The following is a 13,901-nucleotide window of genomic DNA, read 5'->3' on the forward strand; positions in this document are numbered from 1 at the left end:
TCAGAACTCCACAGCACTCACTGCTGTCCTTGTCTCCTCAAAAGTGGCAATGAGGATCTGCTGGGGGGGAGGGATGGTGATGAGGCTGCCCACATCAGGGGGGGCTCGGGGGGCCCCGTCCTCCTCCTCCCGTGCCTCATACAGGGTGCTGATGTGCAGCAGCGGGTGGGTGGCGTTGCGGCTCAGGATGGCGAGGGGGTCAGGCTTGCCCAGGCTGGCTGGCGACAGAGGGGCCGTGGCGGGGGCGGCGGAGGGCGAGCAGATGTGAAACGGGCCCCCGGAGGGCAGCGCGGCCCGGGCTGGCTCTGCGGGGAGCGGTGCATCTGCAAACAGCCCAGAGCACAGAGCCTCTGCAGGCCCCTCTCCCCACCTGCTGCCTCCCCCCTCCTCCCGCCTGGCCCGCTCGGGCTCTGAAGCTCCCCCACACAGCGGCCGGCCTGGCGGGGGGGGGGGGGCTCTGGCCGCCCCAGGAGCAGAGCGCCCGTTTCCAGAACCTTCTCCAGGTGCCGAGCAACCTTACCGTGTGTCCCCGCCAGCCCTTCATCCCGTGTGCTTCACAGGGCCCTCGAGTGAGGGTCCCGCCTGTCATCACCCCGGCAGCTGGCTCCCCTGCCCACCCCCTGCTTCCATCCAGCTGGTTCAGTCCTTAACCCCCTTCACGCCCCTCCAGCCCTGCCCATCCCTACCTGTGGTGGGTGCCGCTGGCAGGCCCAGCTTACACTCCTCTGCCTGGGACAGGAAGCCTCCTTCCTGGCTCCGGGAGGCTGGCAGGGCGGCAGGCATGGCCTCGGCCTTGGCCTTCTTGGTGCCCAGGATGTAGGGATGCACGTCCAGGGAGAAGTGGCGGGCATGCTTCTTGTCGGGGGGCTGGCCCGTGTCGCCCCCGCCACCCTTATAATGGTGCGCGGCGCGCGCGCCCGCGTCCAGCAGCGGCGCGATCAGCGTGTCGGTGGCCGTCTTGCGGCGCACGGGCTTGGGCTTCTCGGCCTTGCTGTTCTCCACGCGCATGATGGCCAGAGGCTCCTTGAAGGGCTGGGGCAGCGGGTTGCTGGTGGGGATCCACTTCATCTTCTTGCGGGGCCGCTTGACCACGGGCGGCTCAGCGGCGCCCTCGGGCTCGGCGGGGTTAGCGCTGGGGTCCACGGTCTGCACGCCCTCGTCGCGCACGGTGGGCGTGGCGTCGTGGTTGGACTGCGCAAGCGCGGCCAGCAGCTGCCGCACCACGTTGTCGTACATGAGGTCGCTCTCGTTGGTGATGAAGTCCAGCCGGTTGAGCGACTTGATGTGGTCGCGGTTCTCGTTGCAGAACATGGCCAGGATGTTGATGTCGCAGAACTGCGAGCGGCGCCACTGCCGGCGGGTCTTGATGCCCACCTTGTGCAGCTTGTCGAAGATGAAGTTGCTTTTGCGGAAGATGAAGAGGTGGACGAGGTTGACGAGGATGATGAGGTTCATGGAGCAGAGCAGCGCGACGTCCACGCCCGCCACGATGCGCTGCAGCTGCACCGATGGCAGCTTGCAGGTGACACGCACGGCCGGGCCGCCCCCGGGGGCCGCGCCCAGCGCGCAGGTGAACTCGTTCTGCCTCTGGTTGGCGTAGTAGGTGCACAGGTAGGAGATAGGAGCCACGCTGAGCAGCAGGATGAGCAGGTGCCGCGCCAGGTAGAGTTTGGCCAGGAAGTTGCTGCGGCCGCGGCGCTCCAGGTACTTCTCGAACAGGTTCTGCTCGGGGCTCTTCTCCTTCTCCGCGTTCTCGATGATCTCACGCCGCTCGCGCTCCGTGATGCCGGGCCCCTTGGATTGGATCTGCTTCTCGATCTTGGGCGCGCGGCCCTCGGCAGCCCGGTGGTAGCAGTTGTCGATCTCCTGCAGCAGGAAGTTGAGCTCGGAGGTGAGGCGCGTGGACGCCAGGAACTCCCAGCCCAGCGCGGGCACGTACATGATGGCCGCGAAGGCCAGCAGCGAGTAGGGCAGCAGCTTGTGCTCAAACAGCGACGGCCACAGGCTGGCGTCCACGCCGGGCAGCGCGTCCCGCAGCTCCGTCCAGCAGTAGCCGCGGGCGTACAGCGCCTGGTCGCGGGTGAAGTTGTGCGGCGTATAGCAGTAAATGGGCTCCTCTGGGGGCAGAGAGGAGAGGGGGCTGGGGGCGAGCCGGGCATCGGACCCCTCCCGCCTGCCCCGCGCTGAGCCCTCTTCCGCACATCTCAGCGTGCTGGCGTGGGTCTCACCCCGGGTACCCCGCCCCCCACGTACTGCAGTCAGCTGTGGCACAGACACAGGTGGGATGGGGGTGGAGGGTACGGCCGTGCCCACCCCGCCCTGGGGGGCCGACCTGCACTTGGAACCTCAGGCCCCCCTCCGAGTGCCATAACGTCCCCATGTGCACACAGGGACGAGTCCCAGAGAGGGCGGCACAGGCCACACCACTCAGCTGGGGCTTCTCTTCCAGTGGCACAGCTGAACCAGCCCCCAGCCTGGCACTACCTCGGCCTCCATCTTGAGAAGGGCAGGTGTCCTGGCCAGGTCCTACCTACCCAGAGCCGGTTACGGTGGCACAACTAAGGAACAGCAAAAGTGGCCCTGCCTGCCCTTGAGAGTTGAGGAGTGTCCCCCCAAGACCCACTGTCCTGGGGAAGGGCAGGCCTGGGGTCCCAGGACACTGGGTGGGCAGGGGCAGTCACCCCGGGGATCCGACAGGAAGGACCCACCACCCAGTCCACAATGTCACGCAGGAAAAACGGTCGTCACTGAGCTGTCTCCCCCCAGGTGAGGACAGGTGCCAACCAACAGCTGAGAACGTGGGACTCTGTCCCCACCGACCCTGCCCTCCAGCTGGGCCTCCCGTTGAACGCTTCTCAGAGAGGAGAGCTTGGCCGGCTCGGAGCCGTCCTCAGGGCGGGGCGTCACCGTTCATGGCCCCTGAAGACCGGGCCACTCGGCTGTCAGGCCAGGCTCCAGTCCTTGTCACCACAGACCGGGCAGGTGTGCCCTCTTGCAAGTGGCAGAGCCCGGGCCCCCTGCCCAGAGGGCAGCATCCCAATGACAGGAGGCCACTGCCCCCAGCCTGACCACAGCTAGCATGCATGCCAGCCTGCCCTAGCCTGGACCCTCCTCGCGCCCCGAAGAACGGCCCCCAGGGTGGGTCCGTTGAGTCTCCCTCTGCTCCAGCTTACGCCCCTCACCCCACGAGGCTTGAGACCAGGAAGCAGTGGGGACCAACGCACCTGTCTGTCTCTGTCTGTCTGTGCAGGCCCCTCCCAAGGCCTGCCCCAAGTTAATCCCAGCCTTTGAGGGCTGGAGAGGCAGACGGTCACTGCTGGTGCCTCGCAGGGGCCGAGGGGGCCGGCTACACATCTGGGCACGGAGACCCCAAAAGTGCCTTCGGTCCCAGGCACGGAGGTCACCTGGCCTCTTACATACGCAGAGCCCCAGCCATTGCCAGCAGCGTGACAGCCCCGCACCATCCTGAGGGTTGAGGGGGGCTTGAGGTGGGCCTCAGGATCGCCGGAGTGGGGCCCACAGCTCGTTCCAGGTGGTGTGGTCCAACGGCCATGGCAGCAGGACCTGGGGCTCCACGTGGCAGGCACTGGGGAGTCACGGAGGGCTGGGGGCAGGAGTGACGGGCAGTGAGCTCTGCTCAGCTGTGGTGGCGAGGCCAGGGGCTCCGTGAGGAAGCTGTGCCAAGGGCACACGAGGGACGGGCTTGGCCGAGGATGGGGCTGGGTCAGGAAATGCTGGTACGCACAGCCCAAGGCCCCTGACGAGGACACTGATTGGGGCCTAGCGGTGAGTTGGGCTCAGAGAACATGGAAAAGGCACAGGATCCCCCCTCATGGTTGAGAAGATAGCATTTTATTCACTTGCTTTTTGTCCTCACAGCCAACTCCAGGCCAAAGAAAGGCAGACGCTCTTCTCTGGGAGAAAAGGACGGCGGGGAGAGGTCCCTGGGACCCCCAGGCCCCTGGTCCAGGCCCCAGGGGAACTGGGAGGGTGCTGCGGCTCTGGGGCACGGAGGGGGCCTGTCCCCTGGCGGTGAGTGCTGCAGGCACAGGGGAGCTGGTTCACCCGTGGATGGAAGCAGGGCCCCCATGGGTCCCCACATCCTCTCACGTCTGCCACAGCCCCCTGGCTGCTGGGAGGGGAGGATGGATGAGCCCTGGCTCAGGAGAGGCCCAGCTCCAGGACCCCTCGGGCTCTACACCGGGGTCTCTGTCTTTCCCTGACCTGCAAAGCAGGTCCAACAGCAGAGCAGAGACCGGATGTGTCATGCCGGTGCCTCAGGACACACGTGTGCAATGACCCTGGCCCGGAAGAGCTGCGGCTGCACGTCCTGACTTGAGCTGCAGGGGCCTGGGTGCTGGGCCGGACCCTGGTTGGGGGTGGGGGTGACCGCTGAGCCAAGGGGCCTGGGCACCGGGCGCTCAAACACTGCAGTGCCAGCATGGGTGTCTGACAGGGACCCGCAGACCCAGTCAGCTCACCCAGGGCACCTTTCCTGATGGCACTGTGTGGACTCTGGACCCGAGCGCCCCTGGCCATGCCCCGAGAGGACACCGGGGCCAGGGTCCTCGCAGCCCCGGGTGCTCCCAGAGACCCCGTCGTGGAGCACGCAGGGCCGACTGCGGTGCCGTGGAAAACATCGAGCCAGAGCAACAGCCAGGGCTTGCGAGGCCGCTTCGGGGAAGAAGCTGTGTGTGCGATTCCGAATTCGCTGCAATTCCGGGGCTGCTCCCGGTCCCCAGGCCAAGCCCAGCCCGCGACAGCGTTCCCTCCCAGCTCGAGCGCCCCAGTTCCCTTGGAGACCCTGCCTGACTGGGGGTAGAAGAGGCACACCCGTTATAGGCATCTCGGAGATGTCGAGGGTTTGGTTCCAGACGCCAGCGATAAAGCGAAGATCGCAATAAAGCAAGTCACACAAATTCTTTTCTTTCCCAGTGCATATAAAAACAATGTTTATACTATACTGTAGTCTATGTCTACATGCTGTATGTATGTCTAAAAACCAATGTACGTACCTTAATTAAAAATACTTTATTGCTAAAAAATGCCATCCACCGCCTAAGCCTTCAGCAGGTCGTAATCTTTTCGCAATAGTAACGTCAAAGACCTGCTCACAGGTCACCGTAACAAGTGTATTAATAAGGAAAAAGTTCGAAATATTGTGAGAATTACCAAAATATGGCACAGAGACACGAACTGAGTAAATGCTGTTGGAAAAATGGCGCCAGGAAACCTGCTCGTCGCAGGGTTGTCACAAACCTTCAAATCGTGAGAAACGCAATATCTGCGAAGCACAATAAAACGAGGTCTGCCTGTGTTTGGCTATTTTAGGAAAAAGCAGCTGTTGGTCCCCTCTTCCCAGGGCCCACATAACATCTGGAGAAACCAGTAGCCCTTCAACGCCCCACTCCCCCGCCATCCTCTTTTGGCCGTGCGCCTGGCTGACCCTCCATCCACCACTGAACGGGTCTGCACAGCGGGTGTGTCTGTGGAGCCACCGGGGCCTTCCCGCCACCTGCCACCCTCCAGCCTGGGGATGCGCACAGGCCCCGGTGTTCAGGGAGGTCCCCGCCTGGCCGGGTCCTCACCATGAGCCCAGTGGCCAGCATGTACTTGCCCGCGTGTCACCAACAGGCAGACACATCGGACCCCCGCCCCCTGCGCCAGGGCACCAGGTGAGGATCTGGGCGCTGGGTGGGCTGGTGGGGGTGAGCGCCGGGTCCCCTCGAGCCGAGCCGGGCTCCAGTGGATGGGACATGGATCCTTCCAGCAGTGGCAGGACATACTCTGGGCTCGGAACCTGGAGATGGATGGTGACCCAGTGCTGAGGGGACGGGTCAGGTGTGCTCCTGTCTGGGGGCGGGGGATGCAGCTGGAGGGGCCTCCAGCGCCCCTTGAGGGTCAGAGCTTCTGACCTCGCTTCCTCTTGCCCCCCTTTGGTCCACAGCAGTGGTCCCCTACTGTCCTCAGATCTGGAGAAGGGACCCGGGGACGATTCTGAGCTCTGTGAGGAGCACCAGGTAGACGGACCCTGATCCAGGAGAGCAGAAGAGGCAGCCGCCACTGCCCCGAACGGCGGTGGGAGCAAGGGGACTGCGCAGCCTCAGTCACTCAGCAGCGGGAGAGCTCGTGAAGCCACTGCCACCCCCCATTTGCTCTGTGACCTGGAACAGGATTACCATGGGGCAGACCTGGGCCCCGCGCGCCAGACATGCTCCACCGGCTGGATTTTGGGTCGCAGGGTGCTGGGCTGCAGGACCGGCACCCGCCTGCCCTGGCTCAGAAGGCCTGCCTCGCCCTCGCTAGGGAGGCACCGGGCCCCTCCGGACCAGCATCGGGCCCAGGCGTGTCCCCAGACACACGCAGGTGGGTGTGAAAGGGCAGGCGACACAGGGAGGCCAAGGGTACCGCCAGGAGCAGAGATGAAGGACACACTCGGGGAGACCCAGCAGCCCAGCCAGGCTGGATGCAGAGGTGCTGAGGCCCCCCCACATGGGGGGAGCTGGTTCACAGCAGAATATCAAGGTGGGGGCCCTGTCACAGGAGGTCGCCTGACGCCGACTGAGTCCTGAGCCTGCCCCACCGTGTGCATCTGGAGTGGGTAGGATTGTTCCCCCAAAAGATGTTCTAGCCCCAAGCCCTGGTACCTGTGAATGTGACCTTGTTTGGAAAGAATCTTTGCAGATGTGATCAAGTTGAGATGAGTCACGCTGGATCAAGGGGGCCGCGATCCAATGACTGGTGTCCTCATAAAAGGAGGGAAATTTGCACAGATACCCAGGAGGAGGTATGAAAACGCAGGCAGAGATCAGGTGATGCGGCCACAATCAAGCCAAGGAAGGCCCAGGACTGCGGAGCCTCCAGAACTGGAGAGGCAAGGAGGGACCCTCCCTGGGGCTTCGGGAGCATGGCCTGCCCACACCTGGATTTTGGACTTTGGGCCTGCGCACTGTGAGACAATAAGGCTCTAGCGTTTGGGGTCACAAGTTTGTGCTAACCTGTCAAGGCTGCCCCAGGAGACACCTGTGCACAGCCTGACTTCCCCCCCAGGCTCCTGGGGAGCGTGCTGACCCCGGGAGTGACCCACCCGGGGGTGGGACGAGGCAGCCTGGACAACGTCCATTCTCAGGTCACAGGGACCCCTAACGGGTGAGTCCTTTGTGCAAGGAAGCCTGTCCACGTCCCTCAGGGGAGAGTCGCCCTCTCTGCCACGGGCTGATGGGCTGCGAAGGGGCCTCCCTGGACATCTGGGCCCTGAGACCGCTTGCCAGCCAGACCCTGCGTGGGGGGCCGTTTCCCATCTCCAGCCGCCGACGCACCTGCCGCGTGTGGACCCTTGGTCCCCGGGAGCCCACTCTTCCTTCCTGCCTCACCTGGGGTCACCTCTCCTTAGGAGGCCCTCAGGTGCTCCCCAAATGCACTGAATCTAATCAGGACCACATCTGTCAACGGCAGCTTCAACCTCTCATCCCGTCCACGCTGCCGTGGACACTGCCCTTGTCTGGTTTCTTCTTCTACCTGCATCAGCCTCACAGGCGCTGGGCCTGCTGCTGAGGCCAGGAGGGTCCACTGCCCACCAGTGCCTGCTGCTCCTCCAGGCCCTGCCTGCCCAGGGGGGCCTCTGCCCAAGACCTGCCCAGGCTCTCAGTGCTCCCCCCACCAACCAACCAGAATCTGCCCACTTCTCAGGGTCTTCATCCCACCACCCGCCCCAGGACCCTGCCCAGAGAACGTGCTTTGGTGTCCACTGTCCCCATCACCTGTAACTTCCTTTTTTGGTCCCCACCTGGCGACTCCTCCTTCCCTCAGACCCTGCCCACTCCCCCTTCTGGTCGCCCCTCTTCCACGACAGAGCCCACGTCTCCTTGATGCCTGGGCCCACCGGGTCCGCCCGGTGTGAGCCCACGGAAGGTAAATTCAATACATCTAAAGAGAGGGATCAGGGAGGCAGCCCTAGCGACCGGCGACACATGCAAGGGCGGGGAAGTGTTGAGGGTCTGCGGGGAGACCCCGGGGCACCGCCCACACTGCCGGCCCCAGTGGGGAGGCCCGCGGTGGCTGGCACAGCGGGGGTGGCCCGAGAGGGCACGCGCCCCTCCCGCCGCGCGCCTCCGGCCTCACCTGCGAAGTTCTTGGTGAAGACTAGGGTGACCAGCAGGATGGGGACCAGCACGGTGCCGATGGTGACCACGCGATCGAACGGCAGCTCCAGCTTGAGCTGCAGCAGCAGCGCGGCCAGGGCGCCCGCCTTGTCGTCCTGCGCGCCGGGCAGGATCAGCTCGCGCAGCTTCTCGCCGGCCAGCAGCGCCGTCGCCATGTCCGCGGACGGCTCCAGGAGGTGGTGCATGGGGGGCGCGGGGGATCCGGGGCGCGGGGCCCGCGGTGGGGGCGGGGGGCGCTCCGCCGCCGCCCCCCGGGGCAGGGGTCGGGCCGCCCGGCGCGGGGGGCGCAGGGGCCGCCGCCCCCGCCTCGGCTGCAGCCCCGGCGCGGCCCCGGCGCGTCTTTCCGGCGGGGGCGGCGGCGGGACCCCCGCCCCGAGCGGCGGGCGGCGGCTGCGGTCCCGCCGCGGGGAGGGGGCTGTTTACCTGCGGCGACGCGCGGCGTGGCTCCGCCCCCCCACCCCCACCCCCCCGCACGCAGATGCGGCGCCGGCAATGACTTGGCAAAAAATATTTAAATTAAATAAAATGAATGAACAATGACTGGTTCTTCCTCTTTCTCAGGGCGGGGAGGAGGGGGAGGCCGAGTGGGGGGCTCCCCTCGCCCGCGGGTCGGGGATGGCTGCACGCGGTGGAGATGCGGCGGGGCCGGCCGCGTCCTGGGCCCCTGTCTTCCAGCCCCGCGTCCGGGAGCCGCCCCGCGGAGAGGGGTTCCTCGTCCGCCTCCCGCACCCGCTCTCCGCTCTCTACAGAAGCCTGGCCGCCACCGTGGGCGCTGAGGCTCCTACCCACCCGGGCTGCTGCGGACACAGACGGGGGACTCCACCCCCCACGCGGGGCAGCCGGCTGGCGGACGCTGCGGGGCGTCTCCTCATGGCCTCTGCACTGCAGCCGTCGCCCCAGTGCCCTCCCCGCCGCCCCCCCGCGTCACCTCCACGCGGTCCCGCGGCCTCTGTAGCCCTGCACCTCCTCCCCATCACCCCATCCGTTTGCCATGGTCAATGGCATTCTCCCGGTCGGCCTGTGCCCGCACCTTCCTGACTTTTACCCCCTCCACTCCGACACCCCCCGTGCCCACCCTCAGGCACCACCCCTCTCGCACCCTCCTGGGTTCGGTCTCTGGTGCAGAGCCCAGCTGCCACCTTCATGCAGATTGCCTGCAAGACTCGCTGTATCACTTCTTTTTTTTTTCTTTTTGCGGTATGCGGGCCTCTCACTGTTGTGGCCTCTCCCGTTGCGGAGCACAGGCTCCGGATGCGCAGGCCCAGCGGCCATGGCTCACGGGCCCAGCCGCTCCGCGGCATATGGGATCCTCCCAGACCGGGGCACGAACCCGTATCCCCTGCATCGGCAGGCGGACTCTCAACCACTGCGCCACCAGGGAGGCCCACTTCTTATTCTTTCATAAAAGGTCCCCATCCCACTGTAATAGGATATACACGTGCTCTTTGTAAAATATTCAGCATAGTTGGAGTTTCAACTTCACTCAATAATTCATCCAGGGCTTCCCTGGTGGTGCAGTGGTTGAGAGTCCGCCTGCCGATGCAGGGGACACAGGTTCGTGCCCCAGTCCGGGAGGATCCCACGTGCCACGGAGCGGCTGGGCCCGTGAACCATGGCCGCTGAGCCTGCGCTTCCGGAGCCTGTGCTCTGCAGCGGTAGAGGCCACAACAGTGAGAGGCCCGTGAACCGCAAAAAAAAAAAAAAAAAAATTCATCCAACTATGTTTTGAGCACCCATATTTGCGGGCCTTGGGTCACTGCTGTGAGCTAATTTCCCACCCCCTGCCAGGGGAGCTCAGAGGGGGGAGATGTCCTCTACAAGCCTGAGCTTCACTTTTTTTTTTTTTAATATTTATTTATTTAGGCTGCGCCGGGTCTTAGTTGCAGCATGCACGCAGAATCCAGTTCCCTCACCAGGGATGGAACCCGAGCTTCCTGCATTGGGAGTGCAGACTCTTAGCCATTGGACCGCCAGGGAAGTCCGGGGGTCGCTGTGCTTTTGAAGACTCACCAGTGTTTCTGAGTGACGCCCACCCGTTCCACCTGTGTACTGCTGAGGGAGTCGGGCTGCTTCCATCCCCAACAACACAGACACCTCCAGTCAGGGGCTGGCCCCTCCCCTGCAGCAGCATGTTTCCATGATTCCACATGCCGATGGAGGTCCCCCACATTCTCCTTTTCCCTTATGTAATGACTTAGGCATTCATGGCCTTTCCTTCTCCGTGTACACTTTGGAGGATGGGGAAGGTGGAAGTCTGTGCTGCCTTGGGCTGTTCCAGGCATGAGCAGGGCACATCCCTCCATCTACTTACATCTTCTATGCCTCCTGTAATAGAATCATTATTTCTCTGTAACGTCTTGTTGGCTCTTCAGGTTACTTCCTAGACACCCCGTAGTAGTTCCACTGTAAACAGCCACCACTTTCAGTTGGTTAGTCTGGTTAGGAGAAAAACCGCTGGTCTCCATGTGCTCTCAGAATTGGCAAGTGGCTACGGCAGGTGGCAGAGTTGCCACTGGAGCGCAGCGGGTGTGCGGCAGATGCTGGCAGGACGAGCGCACGGGACCCACAGGACAGAGGGCGCAGCCGGAGCTGGCGGCCCTGCACTCCTACCCCCATGTTACGGCAGCCCCTCCGATGCTGTCCTCATCCCAGAGAGGGGCCTGGGTGGGGAGGTGACACCTGGACAGGGGCTCTGATCCTGCAGAGGCTCCGAGCTCCACCCTCCCTGCCCCTTGGGCAGGGGTGGACAGCAGGGGCTGTGCCGGTCCTCACCACCGGCCGGCCCAGACTGGGGGACTACTCTCCCCAAATCCTGTCTCTGGGGCAGGATGGCATTAGGGGAACAGCCTGCCCTTTCTCGTGCTGATCCACTGACATGTGGCTTTTGACACATGGAAGGGCTTTGGAAGGTTGAGGGACATTACTACAGCAAAACCTTCATTCTCTATTCAGGTGACGTTTTATCAGCTCACATATCAATGAAGACGAAAAATAGGAAAAAGCCTAACGCTGAACCATTTCTTATTACTTGGGTGAACCCCAAGTAATGTTCGCCCTTGAAGACGGGCAGCTCATTAATTGACACATTTCCAATTCTACTTCCACGTGGTTACGAAAATTCACAATGTCTGTGCATCGTGTTGATTGAGTACGTACCTAACGATTCTGAGAACACAGAGGAAGTTCTTGTTCCCAGGTCTGGTCTCATGGTCTCACAGATTAGGACAAACGACCCCCTCGATGTACTGCAGGTATTTGTCTGGCAGCAGCCGAGGATGCTGGACAGGACAGGCCATGGCACAGCATGGCGGAAGGTCACCTCACCCCACACTTGGACAGCAGGTGGCCGGGGAGCTCTGCCCCACCGGCCCCCTCACTCTGGAGACTGGAGCCACCGCCCTGGGGTGCCAGGCACCTAGCGGAGGAAGTGGAGCTGGTGAGCTGGTCCACTCGAGTCCTGTGGCACTTCTGTTGGCCAGAGTTCTCAGCTGGCCCCACAGGGCTGGGTGGAGAGGCGGGTCATAGCCCACCATGTGCCTGGGAGAACAGACCCTCTGTGACGCCATAACTTTCAACCCAGCACATTCTGCAGTGGGGTGCAGTTCTGTGGGAAGAAGGAATAACATGATGATTACAGCTGTGAAAGGACAGCTTGCTGGGGTCCTTTTTAAGTGGACGAGGGCGAGCGTCAAATTGCAATGGCATTTTGAATCTGTCAGAGATGGTGAAAAGGCTGCTGGCTGGAACTGTTCTACTTTAAAATGGCAACAGTTACAACATGCTGGGCATGAGCAACTTTAAAAAAGGAAGAAAAAGCTTGGATAACTTACGAACGAGGGGCGGGACACACAACTTCCAAGTTTCATTTAGGGGATCTCTGTGCAGCCACACCTGCCCACGGTGGTTTTTTTTTTTTTTTTGGCTGCGTTGGGTCTTCGTTGCTGCGCGCAGGCTTTCTCTAGTTGCGACGACCGGGGGCTGCTCTTTGTTGCAGTGCGTGGGCTTCTGATTGTGGTGGCTTCTCTTGTTGTAGAGCATGGGCTCTAGGCACTCAGGCTACAGTTGTGGCACAAGGGCTCAGTAGTTGTGGCTCACAGGCTCTAGAGCACAGGCTCAGTAATTGTGGTGCACGGGATTAGTTGCTCCATGGCTCGTGTGATCTTCCTGCACCAGGGCTCGAACCCATGTCCCCTGCATTGGCAGGCAGATTCTTAACCACTGCGCCACCAGGGAAGTCCCCTGTGGCGCCTCTTACCTCTGCTCCACGAGGTGTCCATGCTGGTCTAGGTGGCTCGGCCTCCCACAGACTCTTGACCCTTGGAGGACAGGCACCGTGCGCTTCTGCCCACAGGCAGCAGAGGTCCCTGCTTGGGCACTGGCCCCCATCCCCATCCAAAGGTCACATGGGGACTCCTGCCTGTTCTGGCCCAGCCAGGCTGTGCAGCGCCCTCCTGCCCTTGGCACACAGGTGTGCCCTGAGTACTGCCACCCCAGAGACACCTCTGGGTCCCTGCTAAGGTGTCCCCTGGCCCGCCCAGCCCCTTGCTGCCTGCAGCCCGTGCTGCTCCTGCCCTGGCACGTGGTGGTGACCAAATCCCGCTACTCGTCACTGAAGATGGAGGGTGGGACCCAGCCACGTGTGCTCAGCCAACACTGGTTCCCCCCCGGAATTTCTAGGTCTCCACTGTCACCGGTTGGTGTCAGAGGCCCGGCCCCCAAGACCCTGGAGAGGGTGGCATGGAAAAGCAGAGTGGGCTGGACTGGAACTCGGCCACGGAGAAGACCAAGGGGGGCAGAGCCAGGTGGCAAGTGGGCAGGAGGTGCAGACCGAGGGGGTTCAGTGGGACCCTGAATTCCACTCAGACTCTGCCAGGTGGGGCTCGAGGCTGCTCAGAGTGACCTGGCAACTGTCCTGGCAGCCCATGCATGCGGCCAAGGCCAGAACCTTCTCATGTCCTGACAAGCTACTGGCTCTGTTTCTGAACCCAGCCATTCCCCCACCAACGGACCCACAGCAGCCATTTGTGGTGTGTCCGCAGTTAGGAGAGCCCAACCCCAGGCCCAGGGGCCCCTGCGGGCTCCGGGCTGAGCCTCCGGGGCCTCAACTTCCCCACCTGTGAGCCAGGAGATGGCATTTCCAGTGCTCACAGATGCCGACAAAGGGACAAGGCCCTGAGGAGCAGGAGCGGGGGCAGCCAGTCACGGGGGGGTGCTAGGGTCCTGGGGTGGCCTTGGGACCCCTGGTGCAGACACTGTCTGCCCTGTCCCTCCCGCCACGCCCTCCACCTCTGCAGCACCCACAGGAAGGTCTCTGTGGCCCTGCCTGTGGCCTCCAAAGGCTCGGATACAGGCCCCGCCCAGCTGCACCAGGATGCAGGGGGCAGGGAGGATGCTGACCCCCACCCCTGCCCTGTCGGCCCAGCCCTGGGCAAAGAGCCCCAGAGCCCCCAGGCTTCACACAGCTGGTGTGTGAAGTGAACGTGGCTCAAGGGCCTGGAGGCCATGTGAAAGCCTGACCACCACCCCCAACACTGGATGCGGAGGCCACGCAAGTGTCCCACTCAAGCATTTATTTCGGTGACAGCTGCAGGGACTGCCCAGGGGTGGGCACAGGCTGCGTGCGGAGCTGACAGCAGTGAGAGCAGACGTCAGACCCGGGGCCCCAGGCCCGTGCAGGCCGCGGCTGGAAACCAGGCAGGCCGCAGCCCAGGCGGCGTCCCTCGGGGTGTGGAACGCGGC

General features: G+C 63.2%; 1 protein-coding gene across 1 annotated transcript; it reads right to left on the minus strand.

Moving 5' to 3' along the window:
* On the minus strand, window positions 1–8,347 carry PANX2 (pannexin 2). Its single transcript, XM_060113605.1, has 3 exons — window positions 8,122–8,347; window positions 687–2,117; window positions 1–323 (listed from the first exon to the last, which is right to left on the minus strand). The coding sequence occupies exons 1-3, from the start codon at window positions 8,345–8,347 to the stop codon at window positions 1–3; spliced, it is 1,980 nt and encodes a 659-aa protein (XP_059969588.1).
* Between the last annotated feature and the right edge of the window lie 5,554 nt (window positions 8,348–13,901).

This window comes from Mesoplodon densirostris, chromosome 11 (genome assembly GCF_025265405.1).
Source record: "Mesoplodon densirostris isolate mMesDen1 chromosome 11, mMesDen1 primary haplotype, whole genome shotgun sequence".
In the NCBI taxonomy this organism is placed as follows: domain Eukaryota; kingdom Metazoa; phylum Chordata; class Mammalia; order Artiodactyla; family Ziphiidae; genus Mesoplodon; species Mesoplodon densirostris.

Excerpts from the sequence above, each read along its gene's own strand:
- PANX2 (XM_060113605.1), bottom strand. The coding sequence starts at position 8,347 with ATGCACCACCTCCTGGAGCCGTCCGCGGACATGGCGACGGCGCTGCTG. Across the intron at positions 2,118-8,121 it reads CTTCACCAAGAACTTCGCAG|AGGAGCCCATTTACTGCTAT; the intron begins GTGAGGCCGGAG and ends CTCTGCCCCCAG. Across the intron at positions 324-686 it reads GCCAGCGGCACCCACCACAG|ATGCACCGCTCCCCGCAGAG; the intron begins GTAGGGATGGGC and ends GGCTGTTTGCAG.